At 29.9% G+C, this 9,242-nt stretch overlaps 1 protein-coding gene across 1 annotated transcript; it reads right to left on the bottom strand.

Annotated features, from left to right (window-relative positions):
* Positions 1-7,928, bottom strand: LOC141451241 (fatty acyl-CoA reductase wat-like). The gene is made up of 9 exons (XM_074122476.1): positions 7,685-7,928; positions 7,034-7,127; positions 6,623-6,871; positions 6,401-6,546; positions 5,715-5,824; positions 4,964-5,162; positions 4,039-4,287; positions 2,495-2,752; positions 1-402 (listed from the first exon to the last, which is right to left on the bottom strand). The coding sequence occupies exons 1-9, from the start codon at positions 7,855-7,857 to the stop codon at positions 297-299; spliced, it is 1,584 nt and encodes a 527-aa protein (XP_073978577.1). The 5' UTR covers positions 7,858-7,928; the 3' UTR covers positions 1-296.
* Positions 7,929-9,242: the final 1,314 nt, after the last annotated feature.

Raw genomic sequence — 9,242 nt, 5'->3', positions numbered from 1 at the left:
TGATTGCGGTAAGAATATCTTGCCAGGGTGTTGGTCTAGTGATCAAGAGCGTGACTTTGTAAGTGGGAGATCCCCAATTCGAATCCTTCGTATGACTACATTTTATTTAAAAAAATATTATGATGTATCAAGTATTATGAATAACTGCACCCGCGGGATTGGTGCGTTTTAAATGGATCACCCTGTATATTAAAAAATAAAAACACAATATCACTAAAAAAACACAAAACAATATCTTTTAAAAATAAAATTTATTTTTATACTTAAAAAATGTATTTAAAAAGGTGTAACTCTTTTCATGTCGAAAACATATCATAAATTCCCACTACATAATCATGAACATAATAAACATACAAAAATAAGCTTATTATTGTGAGTACTGTTTTCTTGATCCTTGAGCGCCTAAAATAAATATAACAATGTATTAATACATTTATTTTTTTAATGTTCTAATGTAGAAGAGATTAGCTTATTGGTTAGACTATTCTTCGGATATGAGATCAGCCATCTCTCAGATTTTCTCTTACAGTTGACAGCCTTTTTCAGCTTACTGTCCGATTATGGATAATGTTTTGGTTACAAGAGAACTCTGTACGGAGGCTGGAAGTGCAATAAAAAGAAAACATCCGTTCGACCATATATCTTAAATTAAAATAAAACAAAAAATAATACATTGAAATGGATTCATGTTTTCTAATTTTAAGTTGTGAATGAAACTAACTAAATATCTGTCCAGATATATGGGGGCAAGTGATGATGTTATTGTAGGCCGCTGTTGAGGTTTGAATCCTGTGTGACTGATATCAATTACCTGCCCGCAATAAACACCCTTCACAGAAGACTCTTTTCCGAAAGTAGCTTCCCAGTCTGTAGTCAGTGTCTTAAGATATGTTCTCAATTTTCAATTTGGCTAAGTATTCTTCATAGCGCCTTTTATTGCTGACCTTAGTGTTGGCAAAATGGACACTTCGACCTACATAAAGACTCAATGTCGTTTTTTTTTTAACCAAAAGCCTTCAGTTTTGAATAGTTTTCATTCATTGGATTAGTTGTAACAACTATCACTCGGTAAGTACAAATAAATGATTGAAACTAAGGTTTTTCTAATAGTTCTGTGTAAAATATTATTTCTTAAAGTGATTATTTAAGATTTTTTGTTTAAAGTAGTTGTTTTTAAAGTCGTCACATAAGGTTGTTGGCACCCGAGTCTTCTCTGTACTCGATAGAGTACTTTTGTGACGGCAACAATGTCCATCATCGGACAGAGAGCTGTAAAGACTCCTAGAAACACAAAATCCAAGGGGAGTACGCCTGGACTTAAACGAGGAATGTGCGACTTAACTATAAGTCAACCGCCTGTCATATTTTAAATAAATTAGGTCCTTCAAGTATGCCAAGAAAGCACATCTACTTAATCATATTTTATAGCAGATATTTTCCTATTTATCGCTTTTGACTATTATCTGGGAAACAATCTCTGAGTTCTTCCAATCCTTCTCTATTTGCTTCATTCACTATCTGATTTTTATTTTCTCTGTCACAAATCTCTGCGATATATATGCTTGGACATGATGTCCTTTAGCAGTTTCTCAAAAGGTAGTGGATCCATCAATTAGCTGACTTATCCTTGTAGAGCAACATCCAATGTTGCAACTCAGTACAATTTTTTTTAAGATAAATTATTTTAGTAAAATGTTTCCAATGCACTACTTAATGTTGGATTTGCTTTAAATAACTATTTTGGAACATATGTAACTATACTTTGAAACATATAAGAAACAGAAATTGTAAGATCATGGTGAAAACTTGAGCACACTGCTCTTTATAAACCTCAAAAAATTCAGTTTTCTAGAAAAATCTTACTAACTTATAGTGATTTGAACTTTATACCGGATATTATTATTATCACATTCACATATTTCTAGATGGCTAGGGTTTACATGTCAGGTTTGGGTTAATAATTAATAAAATATTCCGCCTATTTAGGACATATTTACTTAGAACAATATCCAAATTTACTTCATATTTGGTATGGAAAAGACTGGGCTGGTCTAATAAATTATTGTAATCAGGTAATTTTTAGTTAGAGAATTCAATTATTAGGGAATTATTCCCTACTTATTGATTTGTTTATTTTCTTTTGTATCAGAAATTCACTAAATTTTTATTTTTATTCATTTTTTATACCTTGTATTCAATACTACTCCATTCATTGCTAATTAATAACCAAAATAAATGACAAAAAACGCTTAGACGGTAAAATCCGTCGAAGGTGAGTGTGTCTTCTTGAATTTAGTATTAATTGAAAACAAAAATTTAGAGACAGACTGCTATTGTTATTATTTTTTTTTTTTTTTTTTTTTTTTTTTTTTGCCGGCGCATCGACGTCTATGGCCATTAGCGCCCAATATTGTTATTATTAGTACTTTCTTCACCCATAATCATTTACTAATAATAATAATAATAAAATGATATTCTTATCTTTTCTACTTACTTTATGTACTTTTCACGAGCTTGAGGTAACGTCTCCATGGGATCCTTTAAGATATATACCCTGATGGCTCTTATTGTTCTTATATGATATTGGTTCCAATCTAATGTTGATAAATCAAAATTAAATAATAGTTTATCTAGTTCGGACATACTATTCCAAACATTATCCATATTTTTTTGTTGATAAACCCATTCATGTTTACTATAAAATCCTAGAGCCATGTTGAATTTATGAATTTTCATATAACCATTAAGCAATCTGCAAAGTATGAACATAAAACAGTCATTAGATTATATCAAATTCAAAATAAATTTTAAATTTATAAAAATCTTAGGAAGTTGGCAAGAGAATTGTCAGGTTGTTTATTCTTTTATTTTAATGGAAGGCCTATAAATTGAACATTTGTTTTAGTTTTGCTATCATGAAAACAGATCGAATGATTTTATTTAAACTTTGTATAAAACTAAATAGCAAGTTCAAGTAAGAAAAGTTTTTTCAAAGTACAAATAGCATTTTAGTCTTCTGTAATATATATCAAAATATACATAATGATTTTATAGAGAAATGGATAAAAGTTGCATTTTAGCACCAATGGGTACGACTTTGATCGTAAGTTTACCTGAGATCTATTGGAAGAACCATCCATCTCCTGAACGAAAATCAATTTTCATAGCAAATATGTGATAAGAATGGAAAGAAAATTGGTTCCCTTCCAATTTTCAAATAGTATTTAGGGAAATTAAATAAATATAAGAAATAGAAAAGAGCATTGAGTGGGTAAGTCTTATTCCCTGCGGCTATAAATGTTAGTGCTACTCCTTGCGAATCTGGTAGGACAAAACCTCCCTTTTTATGTAAGTATTCTTTCCACTCGTCGATTTTGCGATATGACCTCCTTTGGTATCAATGTACCAAAAAGAACTCAAGTTACAAAGTTGTAATTGCAACTCAATTCTTCACTTTCTTCTTGCTGACACAATCTGAGAGGGGAACTTGTTGGTTAACCACAACCTGTAGTATGCTTCTCAGGTCGATCACCATTCAATGCTGATGCTTTGAAGTATCTTTAGTCTTCTCAGATCAGTTTTAATAGCCTTCTGAGTTGAAATGCTTCTCAGATTAAGCTAGTTCTTCCTAGTTTAACTACAGGTATATCCTCAGATCAGTTGCAATAACCTTCTACCGCGTTTGATCTCTAGTGTTGTCTCAAAGAGTTTGCCATGCTCTTTTTCAAGACAATTTTACAAAAAAGTTGCGCTCACCTACTTAGGCGAATGGATAGTAATGCTCCCCACCTCAAATTTACATTATTATTAATAAATTTTAGGTATAATAATCGAACAATTATTTGAAGAAAAGCCGTTTGGCGTTTAAAATCAAGAAATTCTTAATATTCTTTTTAGAGTTCCCGATGGAAATTCTATTTTGGAAATCTAGCACAATGCCAGTTCTCTTTAAATGTAAAAAATCCTTTTAGATGTTCATTTCATTAAATATGAGTGGCAAAATTGATATTCATAATTAATTTGAAAGTATGAACAAACCTAGCTTTTTTTCCTTTAAGTACAAGGAATAAATCTATGAAAATTGCAGATAACAGTTGCATAGTGTACATTTGTAAAAAGTACAACCATCTTTTAGGCTGAAGCCTAAAATTATATTCTCCAACAGACTTCGAATGAACGATTTTATCTTCGATTGCATATTTTTCTACAAGACCCATGTAGTGATCCCAAGTTGTTGGGGCTTTCGGCGAAGACACAATATTATAGATTGGTACTAATTGGTGATCACTGAAAATTAAAGAAACATAATATTAAAAGTTTCATTCATTCATTCATAATATTAAAAGACTAATTAATCTACTTTTTTTAAAATTTAGTAATTTACAATCTGTAAAATAAATAGGTTATACAATAAGTAAATCAAATGAAGATGTAGATGGTGCTGAAAAGAAAGAAAATAGAAACTGCTCATTAGAATTTCCTCCCAATGGTATCTCTTCATAACGTATAACAGTCATAATTGAAGAAAAAATCATTTAAATTTATTTGCAGATGTTTTAAATTTTAAGGGAAATGAAATTTACTTTTAAAGAAACTATTTCTGAACAAAGTGATCGTGTGCTCTTTGTAAGACTACTGGCCAAAGAATCTTTTTTCATGGAATTTTCAACTGGTTGTGGTTTCTATTCTCCCAAAGAGAAGACCAGACGTACGAGCGATTAATCCCTAGAAACCTGTAGCGATCACCGATATAATTATCAAAGTACGGCTTAAATAATATCAAACTTCACACAAATTACGAACATGCTGAAAGCGAAGTGAACACTGAGAACGTAACGAGTCGTTAGCTTTAAAACAAAATTTTGCGTTTGAGACATTCGTACAGAAAAAAAAATAAATAAATCATTGTGAACATTTGCTTAGATCACATAACAAAAAGTGACAATTTTTGTGTCTTACTTACCTCTTAAACGTACCTATTGTATACCACATACTAGCAATTATCGCTTTGACGACTTTATCAGCTGGTATTATGTCAGCAATTTTTGCTGGATCTCCATACCAGACACGCATGAGCCCAAGCGAAGCAGCCAAGGAAACGCCAGTGGCTCCATAAAAATTATTTATCCATCCCTCGAGAGGCTCTTTATCACAACCGATAACTAAAAATTGAACAAACAGAAATTTGTTTTGTTTTCATTTAAAAAGCTAGTCAATTTTAAATCGACTTGAACTTGTTCTGTAAAAACAACTCCATTAAAAACGAAATACCTACGATTAATTTAACTCAATAGATTTTGGTTAAATAACTTAGCAATCTATTCATAGCGTAGCTATTCTAAAATTAATCAGTCGCAACAATACTCAAGTGGGTTTTCAATGGCGTTGCCTTGTTTGGCCAACTAACGCTTCAAAATCTAATAAGAATCATTAGATTGCAGAAAAGAAATGACTGGGTTAATTTAGTTGTTAGTTAAAAAATAAAATTATAAAATTCCACTGTGTATTGTAGAGAATATGATTTCTAAATGTTGGGAGACTGACTACTAACTGACCTAGATTATGGTACGTTTAAACAAGTGCCATATTGAATTAAGCAATGTCAAGATAGTTTCTTTTATAATAGCTGACTGTATACGAGCCGAATTAAAAAACACTGATGTTTCAAAACAAAAAAAAAGCAATATCTGAATATCCAAGTATATAGAACTTACCAATAGACGGTCTCACGACTGCTAGTGGAAATTTGCCACCAAAAGATCTAACTAAATCTTCACATACGGCTTTAGTAAAAGTGTAGGTATTGCCCCAAGGCCCTACAATTCTACAAAAACCAATGCAGTTAGAAAAAAAACAACACAAAAATGGCAGAATTAAAAATGTAAAATTAATTTCAAGAATTGTTCTTAAATAATAGCGCTGTATAGGTATAAACACTAATCCTAAATACCCATTAGGTTTTTTTGTTGGATTGACAAGTATTTTAAACTATATTAATTTAGTGTAAAACATGTAAATATAACAAACGTATGTGACAACCTTTGCATTATCATTAGTCATTCAAAGCGGGGACATGAAAAATTGTTTTTAATGGGCATTCTTGTAGAAATGAGATTCCAATAGTTCAGAAAAAATTTATTGAACTATTATTAAGAATGTGCATTGATTAAGTACCGAGTATTCTTATTTATTTATATTTATTTGAAGACAAAAAAATGACTTTGTGAGGTCCACACCTATTTCAATGGAAAAGATTATCTGTATTTTTAGCCTCAAAGGGACCTAGAAATATATACATGTAAAATTTAATTTAATTTTAAAAAATTAACATAATGTCAGAAATCTCTGACATCGCTAGAAGAAACGAAAAAAAAACAGAAAGTATGCATAATTAATTTACTTGGGAGTAATAGCTGCTATTTCTTCATCGCCAAGTTTATCCAGTAATAATTCCAATTGTTGATAATTAAATCCAGGTTTGTAGAATTCTTCACTTATAACTGGCCGGAATGCATGAGAGTATGCAGTGGATACATAAACAAAAGACTATTAATAAAATAAATCAATGGTAATACTTAATATTAATGTCATCAAATCTATGTTAATGCCTGAATTAACTTACTTTTAAACATTTGGTATGTTCAGCGATTTGTAGTAAGTGTAAAGTTGAGCGTACATTCATGTGATAAGCGATTTTTAAAGGTTCATCCATTCTCAGACCTGCGGCAGCGTGAACGATGAAGTTCACTTCTTCTTTAATAACATTTATACATTCATCGCTGAGTGCACACATTGGCTCGGTTATGTCTCCATTCATTATTTTCACTATTGATCTTGCTTTAGGATTTTTCTTAAGAACTTTTTCAAATATCTTATTGAGAAAGAAAAAAAATAAGCAAAGAAAAGTAAAGTATGCACTTTATTTCTCTTAAAAATTTTAGTAAAGCATCTTTATTTATTCTTTTTTTGTAGTTATCTTGTTAATTTTATTAGTTTAAAAAAGTAGCAAAACTAAACGATATAATTTACAGACCTCATTTTGAAACAACAATTCTAGACGTTCTTCGACAGTCTTTCCTTTTTTTGGCCTCAAGAGTACATAGACTCTTTTGATTCCTACACAGGATCTAAAAAATATATATATATTTATATTCCTTAAAAGAAAAAAAAATATAAAAATACTGTAAACATTACTCTGGTTTCTGACACTACCTATCCTATGGCTTCTGCTTCTTCACTACTCTGGGCAACCTTCCCAGACGGTTTTTAAAGATATTGTAATGTATTATGTTTTGGTTTTTACGAATTAAGAAAATAATTGAACGAATTTTGTTTGCTTTAATTGTATTCTCTCGTTCGATATTATTAATTCATAACTGAGGGATTTATAAATAATTTTCAAAGAACATTGGATTTATAGAATTCCCCAACCCCCATGTAAATGATGCAAAAATATTTTGTAAAATATTTAAAAAAAATAAGTTATGTTGAACATAAATAGCTCATCGAGTATGTAAAATCTTTTTCAAACAATCTCTTCACTCTCTGTAAAGACTTACTTAATTTATTGTCTCCCATAATTTGCATTAAAAATCAGAAGATGCTTAGAGTCAAAAGTCTGAGATCGTAGATTTCATTAGAACGTGTGCTTCAAAATATCGTTTTTTAACATAAATTCACATACCTAAGAAAACTCTCCAAAAGGAGTGAGCCTATGAAACCAGAACCACCAGTAAGCAGAACAGTTTTATCGTAAAAACATTTTTGTATTTCACTTAATTCGGAAAAACTTTTAGGATTATTAATTGTTTCTGGAATATCCAATTCATTTGTATCACGTAATTCGTAATAATCCATTTCTTGATGCACTAAATCAATTCTGTGGTTAGTATATTGAAATAATAATTCTTTGACTTTTTTTAATGGGTAGGGGAATTAATGAACGTACCGTCACGTTTACTAATGAGCCTAGTTTAACCCCAGTATTATTATAGTCAGTACAATTATTGAATAAACTTGACCCTCCAGTTCGTCAGAAATTTAAAATTGTAATGTAAATAGATAGCTCAATACCTTGAACTATTGATTCTAATTTATTATTTTGTATACTGAATTTATAAACCCTTTACACTTATATATAAGTAAATATATAAATATACAGATAAATCTCTTAAATTTGAGCGAAAGAAGTATTTTATAGAAATTCGTTAAGCTCTTCAATTTAACATTTTCTGTGTGTCTGACAAGTTGGCTGTAAGAACAATGAATCTTAACTAAGAAAAATGGTTGGAAGATAAAGATTGATGTTGCTTTATAACGATTTTCTTCAACATTTAACGCTGAATAATGCATTATAATCCAGTTTCTTTTCTTAATACATTTTATTTGGTATTCTAGAACCGGATAGTATGGTTATAACCTGTTAAAAAACTGGAACTGTTTTGAAATCCAGTGCATTTCTAAAAACATAATTGCATGCCACTTTTTATATTCTCGTTGATTTATAAAGGAACCAAAGATTTTTCTTAAAACTGCAAAATGATGCACTACTTTCATTTGACATATTTTACCTAACCATTAACTGAAATACTGTCAGCTATATTTCAGATTCCATTCAAAATCAACGTTTCCCCTTTATCAATCAGTCTTTGTATTTGATTTGAATACAAGAAAAAAAATGAAAGTTAAAGTAGCCTTCACCAATGGGTGAATTCTCCCCTCATGTTACTCACGTTTATAGTATGTATCATGTTGTATCAGCTTCACTTATTGCAGTAATATACTGCAGTTGTGAAAATAAAATAACAAAATAAATAAATAAAAAAAGTAGCTAACTTGGTACATATTAGTAATGGAAAGTTTAAAAAAGATCGGAGCTACTGGTCACTTGTAATTTATATTTTACAATAGATTCAAGGGTTCTTAAAAGGTGAATGAGATTTTATAATCATCTACAGAAGAAATATTTATATCTTTTTAAATATAACTGAATTTATTTATACAAAAAAATCTGTTAAATACACTATTGACAAAATGTACCTTCCATACATATGAAATAATATATGTACATAATGAAAGAAAAAAAAAATCAGATATAATAACATCACATTTGCACCAGGTATATATAATACTTATTTACAAAATATTATCACAATAAATGGTTCATCAAATAATTATACATAATTAATAAAAGAGAAATGAAATATTAATTAACGATTAACACATAAAGAAACTTTTTTTCT

Source organism: Rhodnius prolixus, unplaced genomic scaffold (genome assembly GCF_049639745.1).
Source record: "Rhodnius prolixus isolate KJV_2025 unplaced genomic scaffold, Rpr scaffold_8, whole genome shotgun sequence".
In the NCBI taxonomy this organism is placed as follows: domain Eukaryota; kingdom Metazoa; phylum Arthropoda; class Insecta; order Hemiptera; family Reduviidae; genus Rhodnius; species Rhodnius prolixus.
This window is presented reverse-complemented; position numbering and strand designations above follow the sequence as displayed.

Excerpts from the sequence above, each read along its gene's own strand:
- LOC141451241 (XM_074122476.1), bottom strand. The coding sequence starts at position 7,857 with ATGGATTATTACGAATTACGTGATACAAATGAATTGGATATTCCAGAA. Across the intron at positions 6,872-7,033 it reads AATTGTTGTTTCAAAATGAG|ATATTTGAAAAAGTTCTTAA; the intron begins GTCTGTAAATTA and ends TTTCTCAATAAG. Across the intron at positions 5,825-6,400 it reads ATAGCAGCTATTACTCCCAA|AATTGTAGGGCCTTGGGGCA; the intron begins GTAAATTAATTA and ends TGGTTTTTGTAG.